Source organism: Lathamus discolor, chromosome Z (assembly GCF_037157495.1).
Source record: "Lathamus discolor isolate bLatDis1 chromosome Z, bLatDis1.hap1, whole genome shotgun sequence".
Taxonomy (NCBI): Eukaryota; Metazoa; Chordata; class Aves; order Psittaciformes; family Psittacidae; genus Lathamus; species Lathamus discolor.
The window spans coordinates 85060262-85088246 of NC_088909.1; the positions used below are offsets into that span (position 1 = coordinate 85060262).

The 27985-nt window shown below is 40.9% G+C and overlaps 2 protein-coding genes across 6 annotated transcripts in view; one reads left to right on the plus strand and one right to left on the minus strand.

Moving 5' to 3' along the window:
- CERT1 (ceramide transporter 1) overlaps positions 1-20292 on the minus strand; it is a 78337-nt gene extending 58045 nt beyond the window's left edge. Inside the window, exons 1-3 of one of the 2 annotated variants that reach the window (XM_065661140.1) lie at positions 19782-20292; positions 15705-15839; positions 616-732 (exon numbers count right to left, since the gene is read on the minus strand). In XM_065661140.1, coding sequence (XP_065517212.1) covers positions 616-732; positions 15705-15839; positions 19782-19889 — 360 coding nt within the window. In that variant the 5' untranslated portion in view covers positions 19890-20292. The remainder of the gene's footprint in view (positions 1-615; positions 733-15704; positions 15840-19781) is intronic. The other variant, XM_065661141.1, reaches the window with a different exon arrangement.
- Positions 20293-20304: 12 nt separating this feature from the next.
- Positions 20305-27985, plus strand: part of POLK (DNA polymerase kappa) — a 37615-nt gene continuing 29934 nt past the window's right edge. For 2 of the 4 annotated variants that reach the window (XM_065661135.1, XM_065661139.1), the window contains exon 1: positions 20393-20523. The gene's annotated coding sequence lies outside the window, so the exon portion shown is untranslated. Of the gene's footprint in view, positions 20364-20392; positions 20524-20764; positions 20985-27985 lie in introns of those variants that run through there. The other 2 variants (XM_065661138.1, XM_065661137.1) reach the window with 2 other exon arrangements.

A 27985-nucleotide genomic window follows, 5' to 3' on the forward strand; every position in this document is an offset into this window, starting at 1 on the left:
AGTGCCTATCTTGTACCTGAAAAACAAAGGATGTTTCATATGCTACGTACTTTAAAAATAGCTGATCATTCTTTAGGTAAAATGAAAATAACTGAGTTCACTGGAAGACATAAGGAATAGATCAGGAAGGCTGAACCAAAATGCTGATGAATAGTAGGGCCTTAAAAGACAAGGAGACGAAAGCCAGATACAGTAAAAGCAGCCCAATGATGAAAGAGAAGAGCCTAAAACCAGAACAATAACCTAGGACAACTGACTCCAAGACTAAGAAGTTTAACATCTAGGACAGATAAGAAACAATTCAATAATCAGTGAGAAATAACAGACAAAACCATTAAGTAGTCACTCAGTGTAATGCAGGCTTTTTCTTTTTCAAGCTAGAGAGTTCAAGAAAAGGCTCACAGTTGTTAGTGCCCTGTTCTCTGAACTCTTATCTACAAAGAACAAGTAAATCAATTCCTTTGAAACATATTTAACACACAGCTTCAATCTCACAGCTTTTACATGTCATAAATACCTCGAATATTTAAATGACTGTACAGGGAAGCTTAAAACTGGCCACAAGCACCATTAGATGTAAGGAGGGAGAAAGGAAATTAAAAAAAACAAACATACCTTGTGTTGTTCTATTGCATCTATCCACTGTTGTCTGTGGTCTGGGTCCTGAGCTCGGAGGTACCAAACACTATCGTTTACACTAATATCAAATCTGCATTCGTCAAAGTCATGGGGCTGTGACAGAAAAGAGCATAAGAGTAGCTAAAATTAGCAATATGATCAGCAAAACCTCACAATATTTTGACACTTTCACACCAAAATTTAAAAAACTGGTTATAGTCTTGAATTCAGCCTTTATTCTAAGCTCCATTTTACGTAGCTTTTTCAAAATAATGAACAATCACTCTTATAATAAAAAATGCTAGTCTTCTGAAATAGAACAGGCCGTTTAATACAGTCTTATTAAATAAAATTGTCACAAAAAGGTTCCACACCAACATTGAGAAAACTGCACACCCTGAAACAAATCTTTTAGCAAAATAACTACTGGACACAGCCAGCAAAATACAACTTTTATATACATTTTTTTTATTTCAAAGCAGAAAAAAATACTAAGGTTATTGTTATCAGTATTTATTTTTAGATGGAATACATACATCATATCAAATAGCATCAGGATTGAACCATAAAAGTAGACTACAGCAAAATGCAACTAAGAGCAGGAACTAAAGAAAGCTACGGCATCCTCTGCCTCAACTATTTTCACCATCTAAGACAAGCAGGACCAACACTTAATTCTTTCTAATGTCACCCATCAAATGCATCTAACTTTCAATTCACATGTCTTAAATACTAAAAAGCTTTTATTAGCATTACAAGGAATCTGGAAGCAAAGTGCAAGAAAACAAAACAACAATCTAATCTGCCCAGTGCCCTGATACTGTCCATTCAAAGTTACTTCTCAGAAAACATCCAATTGAGCATAACATTCCCCACCCCACCCCCGCCCTTGAAAACTATTCTTAAGGAAGCATAACACACATAAAAGCAGAAAACCTTTTTGAATTGTAATACAAAGAAAAAAGTTACACATACAAAAAACTGCAGGAAGCTAACAGGCTCTGAGGTTAAGGCAAATAACACAATCTGAAAGACCACAAATATTGATTCCAGATGCTAAAGATGATTACATGTTAGTAATATCCTTTACAATATAAGAACCATGCTGCAAATACATTAGTCTTTACAGACAACTAAGGCACTCTGGATCACTCATTAAATACTCCACAAAAGACAACCTAGAAACAAGTCTCATTTGTTGTCATGCTCAGTCCAGTGCCAGTGAGAATTATTTTCAAAGGACCTGGAAGTTATGCTACTTACACATAATACACAATCTTTCCTGTTTAAATATACAAAAGAGGAAGGAACACACAACAGAAGCCAAACTACCAAACGAAAAACCAGCTAGGAAGAGTTTAACAGAAGTACATGAAGTTTCACTTTTTTAAAGCTTCACAGATTTGGTCAGGCACCTGAACCTAAATTTACTTTAAAGAAATCTAAACTTCCCACAGGGGAAAATTAAAAAAAAAAAATAAAAATCCACACAAACCAGCAATTGACAAAAGCGACAATCAAACAGCAGCAACTGATTACTTGATACCTGACCATCTCAAGTTAATTCAAATCAAACAACTTTCAAAATGGTTCTATACACTGTTTTGCCTTCACTGAACCACAGAATACAGGGATGTAGGAAGGGACATGTGGTGCTCGACTCTGGCTGGACACCATGCTCCTACCACAGATGCTCTACCACTCCCCTCCTCAACCGGAAAGGGGAAAGAGAGTATGTTTAAAGGCTCATGTGTTAAGATGAGCCAGGGAGAGCCAGGGATGATAATCACCAATTACCGTCATGGACAAACCTGACTTGACTTAGGAAAATTATTACTAATCAAATCACAGTAGGATAGTAAGACCAAATTTAAAGGTACCTTTCCCCATACCTCCCTTCTTCTCAGACTCAGCTTTACTCCTGATTTTCTCTAACTCCTCCTCCCCAGCAGCAGAGGGGACCAGGAATGGGGGTTAGTCCACCTCTGCCACTCCTTCCTCCTCATGGTCCTCCCCTGCTCCAGTGTGTCTCCCATGGGAGATAGCCCCCCATGAACTTCTCCAACGTGAGTCCTTCCCACAGGCTACAGTTCTTCAGACTGCTCCAGTGTGGGGGTCCCTTCCATGAGGTGCAGTCCTTCAGGAACAGACTGCTCCAGCATGGGTCCCCTGTGTGGTCACCAGTCCTGCAGCAAACCTGTTTCAGTGTGGCCTCCTCTATCCACAGGGCCACAGGTACTGGGAGGAACCTGCTCCAGCATGGACTTCCCACAGGTCACAGCCTCCTTTGGGCATCCCCCTGCTCCAGTGTGGTGTCCTCTATGGGCTGCAGATGGATATCTGCTCCACCATGGACCTCCATGGGCTGCAGGGGCATAGCCTGCCTCACCATGGGTGAGGAATCTCTGGGTGGGGAACCTCTGCTCTAGCACTTGGAGCACCTCCTCCCCTCCTTCTGCACTGGCCTCAGTGTCTGCAGAATTGTTGCTCTCACATATTCTCACTCCTCTCTCCAGCTACTCTTACAGTAAAGAACAGAATCACAGAATCCCAAGGGTTGGAAGGGACCTAAAAAGATCATCTAGTCCAACCCCCCTGCAAGAGCAGGGTAACCTACAGTACATCACACAGGAACTTGTCCAGGCGGGCCTTGAATATCTCCAGTGTAGGAGACTCCACAACCCCCTTGGGCAACCTGTTCCAGTGCTACTGGTGCACAGCAGGTTTTACCCTTTCTTAAATTGCAGAGACACTACTATCTTTGCTGATTAAGTCAGCTTTGACCATCAGCAGGTCCATCTTGGAGCAAGACAGAACTGGATCTATCGAATACAGGGGCAGCTTCTCACAGAAGCCACCCCAGTAGGCTCCCCCCAATGCTAAAACCTTGCCATGTTAACCCAGTATAGGACATGAAGTATTCTAGTCCAGCCCCCTCTTCTTCAAACTGCATTTGCTACATTATTATTACTATATATGAGAAAGATGCTTATATGCTTTAGGGTAGCAAACCTGCTGTATCAATGAGTCAGGCTTATATGCCTGTTCCCAACCACCCATGTGCCAGGCCCTCCTTTAGCGATGTGGTGGGGTACCTGCATCTACAACAATGGAAGATACTCCCCAGAAAATCACCCAAAAAGCAAGTTTACAAGAAAAAGCTAACGAAGTTTTTCCTGCCATGACAGCGTTCTTCTGCTCAATCTCACTCCCTGAAACCCTCTAGAAACAGTTGCACGCTACAAGAAAGACTTGCCAAAATTCATCTTGAAAGCCTGCAGTACTACTCCTTCCACACTTCCATATATAACTTCCTTCAGTGCACAACCATCCTCGCTTCCCCCCTTCCCTATCTCTAATCTGAACATCTTCTAATGTGATTTAAGACCATCACCTGACTTTTTCAAAGGCAGATTCATGTACTCCCATTCTTCGCATAACAATTCTTAATTGCTTGAAAATCTACACCTTATTGCTAACACTGCGCAAAAATGTTTTCCTTGAGGTTTAGCTAAAACCTTAAACACTTGGGCATTCACTACAAGCATACTTCTGCATTACCTATAGTTAAGAGACTAGGCCACCTAAAACTCACGTCTAGGGTTATAGTCAGTTCACTGTGCAGTTCCATGTTACAAAAAAAGCTAGCTAATCAGGTGGTCCTGTTAGACAAGTTGCTTAAAGGTAAGAAATATCCACTAATAAGCCTAAATACTGCTCCAAAAGGATGTTAGTCAGGTGATACCTGAATTGCTCGACAGATGCATGCTACCTGTTTAGCATCTTATAGTGCTTATTAAATGCATATTTTCCTTATTTTTGGCAACTGAAATTAGATTCATTCCCCTCCTTTTTCCTCTGTGTTTTGTTGTGTTCCTCTTTTTTTGTTGGTTGTTCATTGTTTTTTTTTTTAAAGACAGGCTTTACCGTAAGAACCCTCCATTAACTGAACATGAAAGGCAAGCTCTCTAATATGCATTTTACCAAGAGTAAATAAAACACCTCAATGACATGTGACCCATTCTTGCCTTAACACAGGGCAAATCGAGTTGTTGATAAACCCCTTCTCAACCAGGAATGAGTTTGTAGTTCATCTTCACTCATAACTTGGCAAGCTTCAATATGTAACGTTTTGGTATCATCTAATCACATTCTCCTCCCCACTGAGCTATGGACAAATTTCCTTGTTTCTCCTCTTGCTATAAATGCTTCTATTGTTTGCTGTAGCTTCATCTAGCAAAGACTGCAAAGTGCTATTCACCACTTCTAGGGTCTGTCCTTTATGCTTCTAACATCCTCCTCAGACCAGTTTGAGTTTCTCCTGACACTTACTGGAAGTTTTTCAATTCTTCTTCCTTTTACTTTCCCCCTGCACCTCTAGACGTATTTCATTTAGGTCTCCTTTTTCTTAGGTTCACCTTTTCTAGCCTACTGTTTGCTTTCCTCCTTGTGCTCAGAAGTGATTATGAAACGGTACAGCTCTTAGCCAGCTGCCTAAGACACTGGAGGATAAATAGGGATTTTCATCTATAATAAGCTAAGGACTTCTACTGAGGGCAGGATATGTTCTACTGCCCTCTCACAAGAAAGAGGAATGTTTTAGTCATGAAGGTAAGCAAGAAGCAAGTAGGAGTTCATTATCTACCTTCATGATCTAAAGCACATCAGAGAACTTTAGCTGCTTTTTCCTAAGACCCTCAACTCACAGCAGCCTCAAGCAACTTGCATACATAGATCAAGAAGGCACTGGGGAACAAATCCCAGACTGATCTGTGACACTGTGAATAGAAGTACCTGAAAACCTTTACAGCATTTTTAAAGGCGAGCTGAGCACACTCGAAGAACCTGCAGCAGAGGCAGCCTGTGTGTACACAAAAAGCTCCTTCTAGAGCCAGCATTTAAAAAAACCCCAAACCCAAACAGCTAAATCATAATTCCATGCAAGAAAAAGCTGCAAGAAATAGGTCTCCAGCAACCCCAAACACACTTTTCTTTCTTTCAAGTCCCCTGCAGAGAATCCAGCTGAAATAAAGGCAATTGCAAGTATTGAAGAATCTGAATCTTTCTGTGTAAACCAAACTGATACTTACACTCTAAAGAAGCAAGAACAGTTTGCATGAAGAAACATTTACTTGGCTACAGTTACTGAGGAAGTCTGTAGCCAGTTCAGGTCTCATGAGTCATACCTGACTGCACTGCAACAAAACCCTTCTCAAGCCTGAGGTATTCACGGAACAAGCCTCCGAACAGTATCTGCTTGAAAAATAGTGGTTCAAGTATTTGAGGCAAATCACACAGGGAATATTAAGTGTTTTTATACACTTCATAACCTTCAAGAGTACTCTATAAAGGGAAATAAAAACCAAGCAAAAAAAATAAAAAACAAACCCCTGAATGAAGAAACTTTTGCTTGCTTTCTCACTACTTTAAAAGGCTTTTTTTTTTTCTTTACCCTATAGAGGCAAGCCATGGCGGTTCACAGTACACCAAACTGAAGTCTGCATATTATAACCATTAAAGTGTGTTTGTGCTGCTATTCCCGTTGCATAACTAAAAATTACCTGTGGTGCATTAATTTTTAAATTTTGAAGGCTTTTTGTATTAATACTGAACGGGGGACTAGCACACAAGACAAACAATGGAGGCCAACAGAAAATGAGAACTATCATTCTCTCGCAGACATGAATGTGACTAACATAAACGCAGCAGCAGCTGCTACCGAACCCAGCTCCATGGTTCACAGCTGTTAACCGAACAATGCCCTTTACTGCTATGAAGATAACTGCACTGTTACATACTGTAATAACATATTAACCAAGACAAGCATTCCTACTTACCTAATTCATCAGTACAAAGCTACTGACCTCAGAAGCTATGACAGAGCACTTTTTTATTGTCTTCTGTGATGCCAAAAAGGGTTTTTTTCATACAAGATTAAGAAAAATTTAGTACAGCTGCACACTGCTTTTGCCCATGGATAAATGTGAAAACCTGTTCAGCTGCTGAATACAATTATTGAATTTCTAAATTTCAGTCATATTTAAGCCAGATTCTGTAAAATCTCTAATGCTAATTTTCATTCATCTTGCTAGAGCACTACATTGTTTGTTTTTTGTGGACTGAATTATCACAGCCATAGAATAGTGTAAGAAATATACTCATAAGAGTAAATTTACAATGAAGGCAAGTATTCAGTACTATTCACATCATTCCCTCTAACAGCACTAGTGTAAAACTACGAGAAATTGTTGCTTTATAAAAGGTATTTTGTAAAGCAATGCATTTTGGTTTACTTACTTAGGTTTTACAAAATCCTCTTGAGGAGAAAACCTCAAAGATCTGATTTCCTCTGGTGATCAGTTAGTTAGCTTTCCATCACTAGCAAAAACTTCAGTAATACCTTTAAGCTAAAACATGAAACCCAGTGGCCCCCATCACCCCTCTCTCAGTGCAGCTCAAAGCAGGTTAATGGAACTTTTCATTCTTTTTCTAGGTAGGCTTAAGGATGGTGTCAGTCAAAAGGTACCAACTAAAAACTAAGAAAATGCATTCAAGTTTTGGTAACAAAACTGAAAGTTTTTCTTAAATAATGGCCAAAATTTATATGCCTTACACCAGAATATCTACAGCTATAAAAAATGCTAATTCTCAGCTTAAAAAAAACACCAAAACCCATCAAAACCCAAAACAAAACCACACAGAGAAATGCCTTATGTAAGTAAAACTGACTTGAGATTATTCTTTCTATATAAATGCAAAGTATTTGTTTGGCGTATATTCCACTGATGTAAATGCTGTAACCCATGCTTACAAGTGGTTTTGAGGTTGGGGTTTTTTTTGGTGGGTTTTTTTTTTTGTTTGGTTGGTTGTTTTCTTGTTTTGTTTGGGATTTGTTGTTGTTTGGTTGTTTTTTTCAAGTAGGATGTGTATAGAAAGAAATCACCCTAAAGTCAAATCTGATGAGACAGTACCTGAATGTCACTCTGATGAGTATCTGCAAACATCCTTCACAAACACAAGCCTGAAAAGTCTTTTAAAAGTATCAGTCTCCACCAATTGCAACTTAAATGCCTCTTATAAAAGTGGACATGGAAAGTTATACACTGGAAAACGAGGTGAAAACCAGACTGCTATTACCAGTGTTCATCAGCTCAGAGCTGAATACACAACCTTTTCCAACATCAATGGTGTAAGTTTCCTACAATGCAAAGTACAATCTATCCTCTAGTTCGTGGATTTTCCACTATCTCCATGGAATTCATGGAAGAGTATCCCTTCTGCACGATTCTGCAACTTCATGAAATCCTCCAACTACACTGTACCTGAGCAAACTACCACTTCCTCCACAAAAAAAAAAAAAAAGTGTTCAGAGCAGCTACCACAAAGCAAAACCTACAGATCTGCTCATTTTTCAAAATACAGCCTAAACATTACAATTCCAAATGGTCTGTTCTTCCTTGTATCCTTCCTTAATATTCTTTCCCTTGAATTAGCATTATCACAGTACTTTCCTTTACAGATTTCTTCCTTTCCCATAATTTGAGTAAACACAGCAAAAGCCTCCTTCTTAGGAACAATCCTTGTTCCTTCTTGCTCTTTCAAACATACACATTAATCAAAAGCTACGTCTATGCTGACTCTCCAGATTACCGTGGTGGTTTGACCCTAGCTGGCTGCCAGATCTGCACCCAGCTGCTCTTGCGCTCCTTTATCTCAGCCGTACAGGAGGAGAAGATAAGATGAAAAGTTCATGGGTAAAGATAAAGACAGGGAGATCACTTACGTACAACCATCATGAGCAAAACAGACTCAACTTCATGAAAATTAATTCATTGCTAATTATAGTAGAATGCTGAGAAACAAAGACAAAATTGAAAACATGCACAGGGGCATGAGAAATGAGGGCTGTGGTCAGTTTGTAATGCTTTAACTCTGCTGCTTTTTCCTCACATTCCTCCCCTGCTCCTGCATGGTACTTCGCCATGACTGCAGTCCTTCAGGATAAACCTGCTCCAGCATGTATTCTCCTCAGTCTGCAGCCTTCTTCAGGGCATATCCAGTTGCTATGATAGGGTCCTCCACAGGCCACAGCATGGACATCTGGTCTGGTCCTCTCCACAGGCTGCATGGAAATGGCTGCTGCACTGTGCTGTACCCACAGGCTGTGGGGGATATCTGCTCAAGGCCTGAGGCATCTCCTTCCCCCTCCTCCTGCTCTCACCTAGGTGCTCGCAGGACTGTTTCTCTCACTTTCTGCCCCACTCCTCTCTATCTCAGATACTACTGATAAGCATTTCTGCACTTTAACTATGTTTACCTGGCAGCGCCAGCACCTGTGATGCCCTGCACTTGGTCTGCTGGAGCCAGCTGGAACCAACCTGCCCAGGGCAGAACAACATAGCCTCCCATGACACCCCACCCTTGCCATGTACACCCAGTAAAATTATAGAAGTCCATCAAGAGCCTTTTGTCTCTGAGTTATTTCTGAATACACTTGGCTTTAGAAGTACAAACATTAAAGTTACTAAACAAAGACATGGATTTAATTTTGCAAGTTTTTTGTTTTGTTTTAACATCATTAACTATTCCGGATCTAACTCTCAGGGTGGAATAACTTACAGAAAGCACTGTATTTTCATGTTTATAACACATTTTACTTAAAAATGTTCTGAAAACCCAGGAGACCTTGCCAGTTCTAATTCACTTTATTTTTTGATACATCTCTTATCCCCTAGTTCCCATCAACACCCAAGTAGACCCACAAAGCTGGATAATTAGGGTCTGCCAAAATTCACAACACAAAATTCTGGTTTCCCTTTCTAAATTCAAAAAATCTAGACAAAGCCTAATAGAAACACACGACTAGGATGTCTTACATTTCGTTGCTGCTATTCTTAAGCAGTAAGAACCCGGGATATAGGAAAACCTTATTTCAAATAAGCATGTAAACAAGAGGCTTTAGGCCCACTGAAACAGTACTGATTCTTTTATGTGGCAAAATATGGGACATCTGACCTTTTCCTCATGACTACATACAGAAAATTCTCATAATGGCACATTTACACATGTAGAAAAATCTTCAAGAAAACAGGCTTAAAAATATTAATATAATTAATTAATAATAATTATAATATTAAATTCTCTGCTACTACCGAAAATATTTTATTTCAGGTCTTTGGATATTTCCTTTTCAAAATGCTGTTCAACATTGCTTTTTCTTTTAAATAAGAATCTTAACTTTCTCAAGCCTACCCACAATAGAGGTTCACTACAGCCACAGAAGGAGAAGCATGCTAAGTAAAATTTAATACTAGCTCGTTAGCATGCTATGCAAACTTTAAAATTAGCCTGGTTTAATCCATTGCAAAGAAACCCTCTCATGGGAAAATAGACTTTTAATGCATATACTGAATGTGTCACTTGAGCAATGAAATCACATTTAAAATTTGAAGCCTAAAGTTCTGAAGAGCAAACCTCGTCCATTGGGTTTCCTGCACTCCCTGCAGACGTTCAGATGCAGGAGTGACTATAAATTTTCCGATTTCTCCAGGGAATCAACTATCCAGGAGAGTCTTACAGTACCCAATTTGTTTGTTAATATTTTATCCAGCTATTTCCCTGATAATACTGTGGAATTACTATGTAGCATTGAGTCACGCTGTATCGGTTTACATGTATACACATCTCAACACATCCTATTCTCAACTGCCTACTGAAAACAAATTACTTTAATACTCCGATTTTTGCCACACACAGAGTTGTGGTCAATGGCTCAAAGTCCGGCTGGAGACCAGTAACGAGTGGTGTCCCTCAGGGATTGGTGTTGGGACCGGTCTTGTTCAACATCTTTGTTGGTGACACGGACAAAGGGATTGAATGCGCCCTCAGCAAGTTTGCTGATGACACCAAGCTGTGTGGTTCGGTTGACATGCTGGAGGAAAGCAATGCCATCCAGAGGGACCTCGACACACTTGTGAGGTGGGCTGATGCCAACCTGATGAAATTTAACCATGACAAGTGCAAGGTCCTACACCTGGCTCGGAGCAATCCAGGCACAGCTACAGGTTGGGCAGAGAAGAGATTCAGAGCAGCCCTGCAGAGAAGGACTTGGGGCTGTCGGTCGATGAGAAACTTAACATGAGCCGGCAGTGTGCGCTCACAGCCCAGAAAGCCAACCGTATCCTGGGCTGCATCAAAAGGAGCGTGACCAGCAGGTCGAAGGACGTGATCCTGCCCCTCTGCTCTCATGACACCTCACTTGGGAGTACTGTGTACAGTTCTGGGGTCCTCAACATAAAAAGGACATGAAACTGCTGGAACAAGTCCAGAGGAGGGCCACGAGGATGATCAGGGGACTGGAGCACCTCCCATATGAAGACAGGCTGAGAAAGTTGGGGCTGTTCAGCCTGGAGAAGAGAAGGCTGTGTAGAGACCTCATAGCAGCCTTCCAGTATCTGAAGGGGGCCTATAGGGATGCTGGGGAGGGACCCTTCATTAGGGACTGTAGTGATATTACAATGGGTAACTTAAACAGGGGAAGTTTAGATTGAATATAAAGAGGAAGTTCTTTACTGTAACGGTGGTGAGGCACTGGCATGGGTTGCCCAAAGAAACTGTGGATGCTCCATCCCTGGTGGTGTTCAAGGCCAGGTTGGACCAAGCCTTGCGTGAGATGGTTTAGTGTGAGGTGTCCCTGTCATGGTGGAGGGGTTGGAACTAGACAATCTTAAGGTCCTTTCCAACCCTAAGTATTCTATGATTCTACGATTCTTTCTTCAGACTATACGTAAGGAAATGAGAACCTTAGAATTGGAAACTGCCAGTTCAGCTCTTTCATGTATAATATTCTTACTCTTTTCATAAGCTGGAATTAACATGTTCATATCAGCCCTAATTTAGAACATGAATATTTATTAAGTTCTTCCCAATAACAACTTATTGTTATTTAGGAAAGAAAAGCCAAGACAACTCACTAAGCCCTCTCTCAGGCAGGCTTCAGTTTTCCATCTTCTTGCCTGTCCTGAGCTCCAGGAATTCACAATACAAATTCAAGAAATCCATCCTTTCAGAAGCCCATTCTGAAGGAGAACAGTTTGCAGCCCTTGTATTAATATTTATTTAATTAATAAAATCATTATTGCCTTTATGAAGCAACAGTGCTTTCTCACTACTTTTGCTTAACACACAAAAAAAAAAAAAACCACACCAACCCCCAACCAGTTTACTGAAAATATCTCCATTATGCAAACTGAATTTTTTGCTCAGCCCTGTTCCAGACATTTCCACAGAACTGTCTAAATGTCTCTTTCCAACACAGTAAAATCAAAGTTTTCATAAAAAAAAAAAAAGCATAAAAAAATCAAACCACACAAGACTAACAGCCAATATCAAGTCTCCATTAAGACTGACATGCATATGCATGATCACAATGTAACCAAAATAAAGGAAAACAATTGCGTCAGCCTTACTGCATCTTGCTTAAGCTACCAAATTAGAAATCAGCAGGTTTTACTACATCAGTAATATACAAATGAAGATCAAGCACTGGAATAATACAATATGGCAAATATAAGCTTTTGGAACTCCTCCTTGTATAGGTAACCACCACTATTGACAATAATTACAAAAATTACACATGGCTAATTTTAAGCATTCTTAAAATTTATCAAGCATGAGACTTCTCTAAGCATTTTCCAAAATCCTCCATATGGATCCATGGAGAAAAGCTATCCTGACCAGCTAAAACCTTTTTGGAAAAACCCTAGAGATCATTATATGAACACTTCGTTGTTAAAGAGTTTGTAAACAGGACTGAAAATCTATTAATATAAACTACCACCAGGATTAAATTAGTGCTGGCCTTTCCATGAGAATGCCTGAGCATGGGGGGAGGGGAGGCACAGCAGATGCCCTCAAGATTTCCCTTCCAGCTGAAGTCGCACTGTGACTGCACAAGTCGGTGCAAGTCACTCTGTACAAAAGCAACACTATCAGAACAAACACACCAATCAAAGGCAAAGACAGTGCAAGCTGAAAGCTAGTTTGCATGGAAGTTGGACTTCCAGCTGTATAGAGCATTTTGTTTGTTTTAATGACAGACCCTAGACCTTTCAAATCCAAAGCTGAATCCCATGAATCCACCACTACAGGACTGCTACCAACATCAACTCCTAATCACATACACAGAGGTCACCACTGAAATTTTTACTTCAGGAATGAAAGAACTAAAAACCTTTACAGTAATAATCTTTAATAAACACCACCTGGCATTGACAACCAACTACAGCAGTAATTTACAAAGTCCAGGGTAGATTAATAAATTTAAATTCGCACATATACAAACTGTTTATAATACCCAAAATTCCTTTTCATTCCTTGATCACCTAGCAGACTGCAGAACTTTTAACTTGAGTTCAAGCCTCTGCCCTGCTCTAAATCAAAGAAACACCTTTGAGGTGTTTTGCCTTATCTGGCTAAAAGCAATTCAACATCATGTACTGATTTTCATCTTCTGCCCCTGTAACTACATTTTCTTGGCCAGGTCTTGACAGTTCAGTACTTGATGTAATCTAGCGATTATACAAGATTCACACTTCAGTCCTCTGTTCTAGAAAATTCAGTTCTTTACAGTCCCAGTGATTAATATCACAGAATCACAGAATCACAGAATCCCAAGGGTTGGAAGGGACCTAAAAAGATCATCTAGTCCAACCCCCCTGCAAGAGCAGGGTAACCTACAGTACATCACACAGGAACTTGTCCAGGCGGGCCTTGAATATCTCCAGTGTAGGAGACTCCACAACCCCCCTGGGCAACCTGTTCCAGTACTCTGTCACTCTTACAGTAAAGAAGTTCTTCCTGATGTTAACGTGGAACCTCCTATGTTCCAGTTTACACTCATTGCCCCTTGTCCTATCACTGGATATCACTGAAAAAAGCCTAGCTCCATCATCCTGACACCTACCCTTTACATATTTGTAAACATTGATGAGGTCACCCCTCAGTCTCCTCTTCTCCAAGCTAAAGAGACCCAGCTCCCTCAGCCTCTCCTCATAAGGGAGATGTTCCACTCCCTTAATCATCTTTGTGGCTCTGCGCTGGACTCCTTCAAGCAATTCCCTGTCCTTCTTGAACAGAGGGGCCCAGAACTGGACGCAATATTCCAGATGCGGCCTCACCAAGGCTGAGTAGAGGGGGAGGAGAACCTCTCTTGACCTACTAACCACTCCCTTTCTAATGCACCCTAAGATGCCATTTGCCTTCTTGGCCACAAGAGCACATTGCTGGCTCATGGTCATCCTCCTATCCACCAGGACCCCCAGGTCCCTTTCCCCTTCGCTACTTTCCAGCAGGTCAACCCCCAACCTGTACTGGTACATGGGGTTGTTCTTCCCCAGATGCAAGACTCTACACTTGCCCTTGTTAAATTTCATCAAGTTTCTCCCCGCCCAACTCTCCAGCCTGTCCAGGTCTCGCTGAAGGGCAGCACAGTCCTCTGGTGTGTCAGCCACTCCTCCCAGTTTTGTGTCATCAGCAAACTTGCTGAGGGTGCACTCAGTTCCCTCATCCAGGTCATTGATGAAAATATTAAACAGCACCGGTCCCAGCACCGACCCCTGAGGAACTCCACTAGTCACAGACCTCCAGCTAGATTCTGCGACAATTAGTCCAACCAAACCCCACCTTTTTCATTCAATTGAAGACTACCATCACAGGAACCTACACCTGTTTTGGATGGATGACATAATTCTATACTTGAAATACCTGAGAAAGCTATTTTAACAACCTAGTTTAACTAGTTTTTCTCTAATTAAATTAAGCGGAGATGAATGTCTTATAAAATATCCCTGCAGAATTGTCTGTTTATCAATCTCTGCCAAATATGATAGGACTTACAAAACAAAAGCAGAAGCAACTGTGGCTTTCTGAATACAACATTCACATCTCAATAGCATGACTTATCACCAGGCTGATCTTCATTGCTGAAAGCACAGTAAGACTCAGTGACAGCAGCTTTCCAAATTTATACATCAACAAAACATGAACATCCCATACTACTAGTAGCATTAATTACATACAGAAAATCATTACATTGACTATTGAAACCAAATGTGTGACTGAGTGACTTAAAGAAAGCTTCGTGAAAACCCAATCACCCTTTCCTATAAAGAAACAGAACAGTAATCAACTCCACCTCACACCACCCATATTCTGCTTTGTACTGAAGGAAAAAGTGAAATAGACCAAGTTATCAGATGGGTAGTTCCTATGCCTGAGTCTGGATCAGCAAGATCCAGGAGATCTTCATACTAAACTTACAGTATAGTGAACATAAATAGTAAGATTTCACAGTACTGTTCCAGGAACTTGTGTGCTACACAGAAGTCCAGCTATTTTTCCCTAATTCACAAAGCTGGAATGGCTGTTTAGTAACACAGAAAAGCTACAGCATGTTTTTTGGCAAACATTAGTCATAATTAATACACAATTCTGAAAGCCACAAAGAGAAGGTTGTTGCTTTTCTTTATTTTTCAAGGCTAATTCATCTTTAGGAGATTTTGTCTGTATTTAGGTTCTTTACTCTTACCAGCGCAACACAGGATCTTTTAGCATTATACAAAACCAGCAACACATTAACTTGTTCAGAGGAGGAAGCAAGTAGTAGATAATTTTCTTTTGGAAATGTTCTACACAGTCATGTTCAGAAAGTACAGCCAAAGAACTACTCCCCTCTCTCTCTAGTGCAAAGACTGTGATAGATGGTACATCTTCTGGAAAGTTATGGCAGGGTCTTAGGCTGACCCCTGGAAAACTTTGCAGCCTTCAGGGGCAAACTGTATCCCTACCCACAGAAACCTCTAACATGAGAGATGAAAAGGTACTTACTGAAGCCACAGATGAGAGCAGCTTATTTTCTTCTTGGGAACTCCTTGCCCTGCTCCGCAGTGTTCCACCGATACCACTAACTTTCATTACAGCTGACCTAGTAGAATTTGCCATACCCACATTTGCTTTAACCAGACATTACCTACAAATATGCAACACCTCGAAACATGAAAAGATGGCAATAATAAAACACCACTTACTGTAATCACAGCTTTGCTCAGACAGATGGAACCTCTACAGCCATACTCCTTTTCATCTTCAGACTTGTAATAACTGAGTGTGCTACTTTTCAGAACTACCCATCGATCCTGCCATCCATGAATGTAGTTGGTCCACTGCAAAAAAAAAAAAAAGAAGAAAAAAAAATTCCAAAGATCAGCTAATAGAAAAATAACAGTACAAACCAATGTGGCTGATGTTTCTCAGGCTTTCCAGCACCAGGAGAACAAAAAAGCAGTTTATTTTTATAAGTTCTTCCCAACTGAGAACCTAATTCTTCTCAGAGCTTATGAACTCCTAATAGTACTAAAACCAAGTTGTTTCAAACAAACAAGATAACAGATAATTTGACTACAACTGCATTACCAAGGCCATTTAAAATAACAGAAATAAACATACTGATAACACAAACTGTGGAAAAGATTAGTTTCACCACTCAATTTAAAATCTGAAGTTAGACCTAAAGCCGAACTTCAGTGAAATAAGTTTATTGATTTATTTTATATAAAAGTTAATTTCTACAAAAAACATTTTACTTAGGTATTTACATCTTTTCATATAAATACAAACATTCTGTTATCCAACAGTATAGTATATAACTATTGGAGTGACTGGAGTAACCAGTTCTTTATCAATTTAATATTCCCCATAGACAGTGCTTTAGGTGTTAATTTCTAACCATTTTCTCAGTAAGATGATAATAGCTAATCAGCAGACATTCCAATCATCCTTCTGCTATTCAGACTTTTTTTAAGGACTTCACATTCACACATGGAATAAAATAAATATCCCAGGAACAAGTCCTGGATTCAACCTACAAAGATAATAGTAAAGAGTAACCTAAAGTTGTGGTTATTGATCTTGTATTTGCAACATCTTCCCACCTGCACTCTGCAGAATCAAACAACACTGACAGAGTATCAGGCCTGTTCAGTAACTCCAATTATACGATGGTGCTTGATCTTCAATCACAGTGCAAAAAATACAAATTAGATAAAAAGAGAAACAAAAGCACAAAAATTAATTTTATCACACAAGCATTTCTTTGATCATGACAAATGTTCTTTTACCAAAAGCTCTGAGAAATAAGCTCTTTTTAGCATTTAAGTCTAACCATTATTCATCATTTTGTAATATATAATATATAAATAGAGAAAAGAAATAAGACTAACAGTCTTATGTCCACATTATATTGCACATTCTAGTTAATACATGTCCCATAACTACATGCTAACTCTAGTAATAACAACAGGTCTAAGTAAAACAAATTCTATAAATGAGAAACTCCTAACAATTTTCAAGCACAGGTGAGACACTGATTTGCTCTTCAAAGACAAAGCCCTTTTTGATCTCTTAATACATGAAACTGCTAAGTTCAGTATTTCTTAAAGAAAGCCTCAGCTATGCTCAGTACATGAATGGTAGCACAAGCAGGCCTGGAGGTTTATTATTTCCTGCCTTCCTCCTTCCTCATCTCTCACATTCCCAACTCCTCCCAGATGCGAAAGGCAGAGTTCAAAGTTATACTGGGCAAAAGAGCAAGGGGCAGGGAGGAAAGCACGTTCCCTTCTTTGACAGAGTTAAGTGAGATAAATATAGCAGTCAATCTTGCATTTGCTGTTGCAATCAGCACTTGTTGTTGCAATCAAAATGTGCCATGAATTAACAGGCTCCTTAAAGTGTATTGAATAGGCACAAGATTTGACAAAAAAACAAAACAAAACGCTTCCCACTTTTTTCCAATAGGTAGATTCCTGTACTTCAAGAAAGTCTATAGGGATGCTGGGGAGAGGGACTCTTCACCAGGGACTGTAGTGAGAGGACAAGGGGTAATGAGTTAAAACTTAAACAGGGGAAGTTTAGATTGGATATAAGGAAGAAATTCTTTCCTGTTAGGGTGTTGAGGCACTGGAATGGGTTGCCCAGGGAGGCTGTGAGTGCTCCATCCCTGGCAGTGTTCAGGGCCAGGTTGGATGAAGCCTTGGGTGGTAGAGCTCAGTGTGAGGCGTCCCTGCCCATGGCAGGGTGGTTGGAACGAGATGATCTTAAGGTCCTTTCCAACCCTAACTGTTCTATGATTCTATGATTCTATTCCACATTAAAATTCTTTCTTCATATCCACCTTAAAATCCTTAGCAGGAAATATAACAGGAAAAAGTCTAGAGTTCTGAAATACTTAGACCAGTAACACATACTTGTAATATGCTTCTCTTACCATGTTACTCTATTTCCTTCAAAGCTTCTCTTTACTAAAGGGCAGAATAAATGAAACACTACTAAGCACAGAAAACTGCAGGCATTGGATTTTTATTATAGACAGTAAGTTATTAAAACTATGTATTTCCTTACTAGAAAGTTTGATATGCTACCATTTCAATTAGTTTGTCCCAAGTATTGCCAAGGCAGCAATTAATACAAGGTAAACTTATCCCTCAACATATTCACAGGCACCACCATACCTGGCTATTTGGATTACATCTGGTGTTCTCACAGTAAAGGCAGCATCAGCTACACTCAGCATCATCATCCAGTAAAAGTTTGCACATACCTAAACTTCAGAATCTCAGGAGCCACAGCTTCACCTGCTATGCCAGTAAGAAACAGCACCCAGACTTTAAAGTATTTAGTTTGCCAACATAAAAATCAGTTACATCCCACAAATTACATCCCTTCTAATGACAAAAGCATCTAATCAGAGAAAAAAATTTCAACTGGAGAAAAACACAGCAAACCAAACCCTCAGGTTTCATCTGCTCTAACATCTCACATCCATCTCATTCTCTCTCTCTCCCATTCACTACTAGACAATAAGATCTTTCAAATGAAAATCAAGACACTTCTCCTAACCATCCCTCTCATTTCTGGTGCTAGAAGCGTTTTCAGGCCGAAAAAAGTTCACTGACCCTCACAAAAAGCAGAGTGCTAGCCCTGTTACAGCTGTTTCCTCAGCATCCAGGGCCGGTTCACAATCTCTATATCCTGTGATCTGTGCCTTCGATGCTGGCTTGGGTTCAGCCTTATCACGGGAGCAGGAGAAAAAAAATCAAAACATAAAGCTTGAATCGTAAAGCTATTTCAGCCTTATTCTGAACGTACTCTCTGTAATAATTAAAAAAAATCTGCGTTCAAACTTAGTAATTTAATATTGAACTTTAAAGTACTCCTAAAACCAAAATTTCCCATTTTCCTAATGCATACTGCCAAGCCCTCTTACTTTCTGGGATTGAAAAGTAAAACATTACTTTCAATTTTAAGAGTGGAAACAAGTTTCAGGGCCATTTTCCTTCTGCTCATCCTCATCTCCCGTATCCCTTCTTGTAGCAGTATTTTATGGCTCTGCTCCGAGACTTGAACTAAAGCCTGTGCCGGTCCTGCGCCGGTGCCCGCTCCTGGGAAGCGACCACAGGCTGCGCCTTCGGGAGCTCCTGGAAAGCGATCAGGGTGCCGCGGCCTCTGCCGGGACGCGGGCCCGCAGCCGGCTCCGGCCAGAAGCCCGAGGCGCAGAGAAGACGCCCTCCCCCAGCGCACCCCGGCCGCGTCCTCCCGGCCCGACTCTCCGGAACCTCACGCCAGGCAGCCAGCGGGCGCCGGCCAGGGGCGGGAGGCGGCAGTGACCTCCGGGCCGGGCGGCAAACACCTTCCCCCGCCGTCCGGCCGAACTGAAGCCGCGCCCGTGGCGCTCTCCCGAAGCAGGGCTTCCTCCCGGGGAGGGGAGGGGAGGGACGAGCGGCAGCACCGCACAGGCGGGGAGCCCGGCGGCGGGGATGTGCCGGCGCCCGCGGCCGACGGAGGGGGCGCGGGCGGCTGGCGCCGGGCGCCGTGCGCCGCAGCGGCTGCCTGGCAGGCTCCCCGATGTCAGGTGGCGGCTGCCCCGGCTGTGCCAGCGCCTCCCGTGGAGCAATCCGGCCACTCCGCCAGGCCCCTCGGCCCGATCCTCCGGAGCAGGCAGGAGACAAGCAGAGGGGGCTGACAGCCTGCGGCCAGCCACGATGTGAGGCGGGGCCGGGGTACAGAGAGGGGAAGCGAGAGGCCGCGGCGGGGGAAGAGAGGCGGCTTACCTTGCTGAGCACCCCGCAGAACTCAACCTGCAGCTCGGTCTCAGGGTCCTCCTCAGAGCCGGAGGACTGGTTGTCCGCACAACTTGTCCAGCTCTGGTTGTCCGACATGGAGACCCGACCCGCAGCCACCGCCGAGCACGAAAGAGCCGAAGCGGCCCCCGCCCACAGCAGCTTTATCTCCCTCCTGCCGAAGGCACGGGAGCTGCGGACTCCACCTGAGCGGCACCGCTCCGCGTCCGCGAGGCCACCAGGGTCGCACGCCCGCCCTGCCAGCGACCGGCCGGCCGGCGCAAAGACACGCAGGCTCAGGCTTGCCTCTCACCGTAGCTCCGCAGCCCGTGCCCGCGGAAAGAGTCACAACATAGAGGTGGCGAGGGGAGGAGGAGCGAGCTCGCGTCCGCCTGCTGCACACCCTACTCAGAGACCCACCACTCCCGCCGCCGCCATTTCATGTGAGGCGGGTGCTCGGTGCCACTATTTACCAGCTCGCCCCGCCCGCCGCCCAACCCCTTCGGCCGGCCTGGCGAGAGCAGTAGTCTCGCCTTACGCAGCGGTCAGCGCCGCCGCTGCCTCTTGGGAAAGGTAGTTTCTGGCTCCCGTAGGTGCAGCACGGCGTGCTGGGAAATGTAGTCCGCTGAGGTGGCCGCTTCCTTGAGCGGCTCCGGCCGGCGGGCGGCTGCCATCTTTGTTTCGTCTTTTCTGTGGCCCTACGGGCGGGTGTCGCCTCCGTGCCTCCAGTGAGGTGGGGATTCGGTGGTGCTGCTTAGGGGGATGATCGCGTGATTTTTTGCGGGGTGAGGGAGGGCTCTTTCTTTAGGGAGGTGAGGCGTCTAGCCCTGCTCGCTTTCTGGCGTGAGAGGTGGCTTTTTCTTCCTTGCCTCAAACCCGTGGTTGGGGGCTTTCCCTTAACAAAAATGGTGGCTGCGGAGGCTGCAGGAAGGGGCGGGAGGCGCTGCCAGCTCCCGGGAGAAGCGTGATTGGGGTGGGCCACCCTGGTGCAGGGAGCGGGTCTGTGCCTCCTGCGCGGGGTTGGTAGCGCTGCTTGGGGCTGCTGCCTGAGGCCGTCGTCGTGCAGGCGGCAGCGATCGTGGTTAGGTATAGCGATCGGCAGCCCGCTCCTTCCCGCCGGCGGGGTGGCTCTGTGCCCAAAAGCGTGTGGTGAGCGGAGCGGCAAGGGGCCGTCAGCGGCCTGCCTGCGGCGAGGTAGCGCTGTCCTGATTTTCCTTTGCCCTGCGTTTCGTAGTTCAGGGAACGAAACGGTTTTTCTTTCTTCAGGCTTAGGTCTGAGATACGTGTAGTTCCCGATATTTATGATTAGAAAAGGAGGAAAGAAGAAAAGCTAGTTGGACGCGTTACTTTACAATTTATGTGTTCAGTGGTGTTTATTACAGAAGCCTCAGTTGGTTGTATCGCAAGAGTAGTGCTGTATCATTGCATTTTCTCGGACTTCGTCCTTATGACAAATAATTGTGTAATTTTCCAATGTTATGCTGCTTGACGATTTCCATTGAGGGTTCATTACTGGTTTTGAAAGAGCTTTTGGCATTGACACAGCTATTATCTGCATTATATGTAGCAGCTGAAAGATAATATTAGCATCAGCTCAGTGTTTCTGGTATAAAGATATTTGCAATAAACGGGAGCACTGAGAGTGGTTGATGAAGTAGCATTTTTTCGAAGCAGTTAGAAATAAAGAATAGTCACAGATGTCTTAATATTTGTGTAATCACTGGAATGCACAGAAAAATGTTTCTGTGAGTCTGTTGTGGGTGCTATTTAAAAAAAAAAAAAAAATTGAGAAACTTTTTTTTATTAACCAGCTGCTTGGAAGGAAACCAAGCAAGATACTTTTTTAGCTGCTGTTGCAACGAGGTGCTTTTGTTAGGCAAGCAGAGTTGCAGAGTTTTGTATATATTGACATGTATGAGAATAATTTATAGTTCTTTGCAGTATGTTGATAAAATTCAAGAGTACCACCTGTATGTAAAGCCGGTCGTGTTTTCCCCATTACAGTCTGAATGAACTTCTCTATACTTATCAAGAGCAGGATGTGAAGAGACATGTCTGAACAAATCATTTTGGCTGTGACAGTCATAGCCGCGCACTGTCATGCTTTCAGCCTAGGACTGTTCGCTTAGTTCCAGTTCACTTCCTGGTTTGTTCTTTTATCACAAGCCCCTCTACTCAATCTATACTTCTTCTGGTGTTCTAGAGATTGCAAGAAGTTTACAAATTACTGCATAAAATAGTCATCAATTTTGTTAGAATAGTAGGACTAGATAGTGTTGTTCTGTATTGCTGATAAACTACTTGTAATACAAAAATGGATATTTTTTGGCGGGTTTTTTTTTTTTGTGTATTTCTAAAGCTGTCAGTCTTAGGCATCATGAAGCGGGTAGCTTTTTAAATACCTATTTTTTTTCATCATCCTTATTATACTTCTTATTTCAAATATTGTATCTTCTGGCTTAGTGTGTTCACTGTGTGTTACTAAAACATTTTCTAGTATGTTCATGCTTCTGGATATGTTTGTTTGTGGTTACAGACTCTTTTTCCTAAGAAAATGAAGGAGCTTTCTTTTATGTCATGGCATATTGCCTAATAGTGTAAGTTCTGAGATACAAATCGTTCAGACTTCCCCACACACACACACCAATTTTGTCTTTCAGAAGACAAAAAATGTCTTTGAGGGTTGCTGTATTAGGGTTTTTCTTCCAAGTTAAAAAAAAAAAAAGAAAAGAAAAAAAATCGTCCAAAAAACCCCAAAAGACAAAATCCCAAACCAGAATATTACTACTACTTATTAGTACATTCGCAATAAGCACATATCTTTAAAAATATGGTTGCGGATAACTACACTACTTCTGCTGTAGCTTTTACTGATGAATGTTGTTAGTAATTGTTAAGTTCCTTCATTATTTTCTTTATGGGTTAAGCTGCTAAAACATGTTTTCAGTAATCTGGAATTACTAGAAAAACTTGGTTAGAAACTTGAGATAAGTCTTCTAGGTTAAAAGTTCTTGTAAGATGCTGAATATAGATAGAAGACACCAGAGTACTTTCTCCTTTGGATTAACTTTGAGGTTTTAAAAGACAAAGACATTTTAGACAGAAGCTGAAAGCAGGATTTGGAGCAGAATTGTGCTGCCTCTTGCCTACAGAAAATTGATATTGGATACTTCTTTTGCTTGTGTTGCTCTTCACATAAGCAAAGAATTATTCAGTTTGAATGGTGTATTGAATGCATATTTTGATATAAAATTTTGGACGATGTCAAGCAGTCTCTATTATCTGTTCACTTTGCAGTGTGAATTACTTTTTAAAAGGATCGAATTGTCTGTAATTTGTTATATCTGAAAGCCAGTGAGGTCAGAAAAGATTTAATTCTAGGGTTGTGTTTTTTTGAAGGCTAATTCTAGGTACTTGTGTGGGATCTACGTTTTTGTAAAAAACCTGAGTCAGCTGCTGCTTGAAAAACAGTCCTATTCAGCTGTGTCAGCTTGGACTTGAAACTTTTGCTTCTGTGAATCCTTGCCCTGTTTTCCATTCAGTATTAATTTATTGTGTACCTTGGCTTACTACATTTGTAAAAACAGAACTTTCTTAGAAGATTCTGTTTTCTAGGGAACTAGATTTTATTTTATTTTGAGAGGATAGTGAAACAGTAACAGTTTTGAATGCACTAGTAGACAGCTTAGGTGGTTAACACTGTGCATAGTAGATGCTAGTAACACGCGGTTCCAGTTTATTTTCTTGCAAATGAGTACAGAATTAAAACTGACAGGAGTCCTCTGCACTATTTGGAAACCAGGGCTGTAGTAAATCCACTCCCCTGTGGCTGAAAGAATCAAGCAGATAGTTCAGAAGGACTATCTGATGTGCATGCTTGCACATGTTTGTCTTTGTTGGTAATTTATGCTGCTGAGGAGAGACTTTAGAACAGCTGATATACATAAATCATTATCGGAGGAGCATGTTTTTACAAGGAAATAAGACTTAAGGAGTTTGTTAGATCTGATGTTGTCAAACAGAATGTTCCCTTGCCAAATTAACATTCAGAAAAGACAGGTGCACTTCCTGTCAGAAAGTATGTAATGTTACTGTTTTGGGGTAAAGCTCTATCCAAGTAATGGATAAATTAAGTAGCATGAAATTAAGTGCACTACTGCAGTTTGTAGTGTAACCTTGTAAATATCAGAAGTGTTAAAAATATTCTAGCTGAGTTGAATTTTCTTAAGTTTGTTGAAGATATGATTTTCTTGTTTTAAAAATTCAAGAAATGAAGCAATGCATTTGTGGAAAATGCACTGATCAAATGGCCTGACTCTTGGTACATGAATTGTTATACTAAAGTGTGTTAGCTAGGTTTTAGTTCTTTCACAGTGGTGTTTCTTCTGAGTTGCATGCACGGCCTACATGAAGATACTTCTGTGCAGTGAGTGGAGTAAGAAATGTAGCTACGTGTTTGCCAGTTCAATCTTAATTTGCAATTGGAGTAAAACCAAAGTGGTGTTCATTAAAAATGTTGGTTTAGATGAGTTCTGGCCTTATTAGGAAGATCTCATATGGTCTCTTGTATTTATTACTTACTGTTTCAGTAGTACCCAGAGGCTTTGGTTCTAGATAGCCTGCGATGTGTTCTAATAATTTCCAGCACAAGGCAAATATTTTAAAAGTTGGGACTGAGAGTTACTCTTGGAACAGTCTGCTTGGCTTGTTTGTTCAGTCTTCAGTTCTTTGTTCTTGAAATATTTCTCAATGCTTGGTAAAAAATAATGAAATAGATAAATTATTTCATGGTTACCTGTGAGGTATAGCTTTTGGTACAAGTGATTTTTGTTTCTGCACAAGAGTATCTTCATTCATTTACAGTAGAGTTTATCAGCTTTCCATGTATCTTATCAAAACAATTTTCATCAGGGTTTTGGGGGGTGCTTTTTAAAAAAAAAAAAAAAAAATTGTTGTGGTATTGATGGAGTTCTGTTGGTTGGGGGGGTTCTGATGTTGTTTGGGTTTTTTTTGAAAATTACTTCATTTCTTCTCTGATTCAGTACATGTGTAACATTCAACATGTCATCTTTGGGGTATATTTTGTATTTTACATTTATATAAATGGAAGTTTATGTAAATAGGGGAATATGAGCTGTCCTGTCTAGGGTCTGGAAGGGTCGCTGCTCGTGTGTTTATGTTTCTTGGTAGAAGAAGCTGCTTACAACAGCTTAATTCCATCTCAGTATAAAAGAAAGTGACTGCAAAGAATAGTTATTGGTGACTTTTTTGTAGCATTCTCACCAGGAAAACACAGTTACCGTGCTTGCTTATTTTTGTTCTTGTTGCTTGTCTTGGCTTACAAGGGTTTTGGTTGGCTTAAGTGTGTACTGTGTTGAGGTGGTGGCCCCTGCAAAGTTTGATGACAACTGTAGTTTTTGAAGTGTCTGCCTCATAGAGCCTTAAACTACTGGACTACTGAAGATGTGTTGAAGCTGGGTGTTTTATTTTTGACTCATGAGGAGTTTATGAACACTTATGAAGTATTCTAGGAGTTTCATTTCATATTGACAACCATCTTCTACATGAATGGAATTATTTTAATTGTTTTACAGAAGTGATTTTTCCATCCCACACTTGTACTGAGTGCTCCTAATTTCAGAATTATTTGATAATGGGTCATGTATAAAGTTTTCATAAGAAAAATAAAAGACCAAAGATTTCATATATATACATATTCATATTTGAAAGCTTGGTTGTTTGGGGGTTTTTTTCCCCTTTTTCTTCTCTTTAATGTTTTTGGTACTGTACTAAGTCAGAGGCATTTATCTTTTGAACACAAGGTGATGCATACTGCAGCACACTTGATTTTAGCCAAAAGCCTGTGAAGTGATCCTTTGTGGTCAAAACTGGGTGAAGTAAAGTTCTAACTTTGTTTATTCTGCTTTCAGTGCTTTTACAGAACTCCTATTAGCATCTTGATCTTGTAATTGAAATTAGGAATAATACTGATTTTCTTCTGATGCAGTCTGTGTAATGATGGGATTCCTGAAGCTATGCCTTTGTCTGTTCTTTACATTCATACGTGAATTTGGTTTTGTTCTTACTAAAGTAGGAATAGAAAAATTTAAATAAAGGAACTTCTGAAACAGTTGAGGGAAAATGCAAAGCTCATTTTGAGCTCATGCTACAATAAATGAGGTGTCGGATTTTGATGTTAAATGTTATTGAATTTTGAGTTTTGCAGAAATTAAAGAAACTATTTAAATTGAATCATTGTTTTAGCCATCCAAAGAATAACAATAAAAAAAATCATATAGAGAGGAGTTTTAAATAATTGTGTTTCTATTTGCAACTTTTTTCTTTTTTTTTTTTCTTTTTTTTTCCCCCACTGTGAAGTCATACTCAGGGCAATTGGGATGCAAAATATGGTCTTTTTCATCTGTAATATGTCTTGATTCCTATGTTTAGCTTTTGAGCTCTGGGGGGAAGCTGGCAATTGTGTATTTTAGTAACTTCTTTGCACCTCAGTATTGGCATGAGCGCCTGTGATAGCAAAGATGTCAGAATTCATTTTTCTTTCAGGATTGGTACACAGTCTGCATGCATCAAATAATAAATCAGCATGTAAATAAATAATTATTCAAGCTTTTCCACACTGGTGTCATTTTTCAGTCCTGATATTTCTTTGTAACAAATTGTTAATGCTGTCAATAAAAGGCAGACTGTTAACATACTTTGCAAGTGTTAATAACCTGCGTAATAACAGTGTCCACTGAGCTGAGTATTAGAAATACTTTTAATCTTTCTTATGTATTACTTTATTACATGAAAATAATAATATGAAAGCAGTTTTTCACACAACATACAGGGTTTCTGTTGTTGGAATTGGGGTTTTTTTACTGAAGACAGAGTGGAAGAGTGGCACAGAATCAGATACAAGCCATTTCCTTAAGTCACTTAAGTCAGGTGCCTCTACCTTTATTCAGATTTAGCATATTTTGGGCAGTCACCTGTCCAAATTATGCTAAATCTGAATAAAGGTAGAGGCACTTGAAATTAAATTGGTGCTCTGACTTTTGCAGTTTCAGTCTCTTAATACTTTCATACTACATAACTCTGTCTGATTGATTCAGTTGAGTTTCTGTGCCTGCTCCTAGAAGAGCTTGATTGTGGTTTTGTAAGTGGTCTTTATCCACTCGTAAGCATCCCCAGTTAGTAACAAAGCTTCCTACCCAGTAATGCTATTCTGTGTTTCCTTTCCACCTTTTTGCTTTGCTTTTACTGTTGGTATCCACTGCCAAAGTCTTCGGCTTTAACTTTAGAAGCCCTTCTGGTAGCAACTTGAAAGTTACCTCTTCCACTTATAGATGATTCTTCTGCTACCCTCACCCTATTCCAAAGTCGCAGAAATAATAGGTTAGTATTTAATTGTAGCCTGACTTCACAGACTTCTCTGATTTCACACCCTATTTACTCAGTGTGATGCTGAGAGAGATGTAAGGTGTTCTGTTAGAGGAAACAGCTCAGTCTTACAGCATCTTCTTGAGATGACTGCATGCCAAAACTCTTTGGCTGGACTATTCTGAGTTAGTGCTTCATTAGACTGTAAATCTTTACCCACTTTTTCCAAGTTGTTACAGCAAAAATTTTGTAAGATTGTGTCACCACAAGCTAGGTGTTTTCTCTAGGTCTGTTTTCCATTAAAATGTTACTACTTTAAGCCCTTAAGAGTTTCTACACTGACATTTTGATTCACCTTTTGCTTTGTGTTTCAAACTGTGCTTCTCCTTAATTTCCTTTGCATATTTCCATTTCCATTTTGTGCATGGCAAATGATCCACTGTTTTTATCTGACAGTGATACACCCTTTATCAGCTGGTACGCAACATATTTTGTTCCACACAGGAAGCTGGAAAGATAAAATCCATTAGGAGACCACCATTTGTGAGAGTTTTTAAAAACAATTATTTTTTGCATCACTGTTATCATCATGGTAAATTTTTTTCTTACTTCGTGTGTAATAGTGTGATAGAGAAGGTTTTCAACTGTATCCTGGGTTCAGCAGTAGCAGTCATTTTTCTCCTTAGTAGCTGGTGCAGTGCTGTGTTTTGACTTTCAGCCTGGGAACAGAGCTGATAACACAAATGTTTTAGTCTGACCAAGGACTTTCTGAACCTCATGCTCTGCCAGGGAGTAGGGGAAGCCGGGAGGAA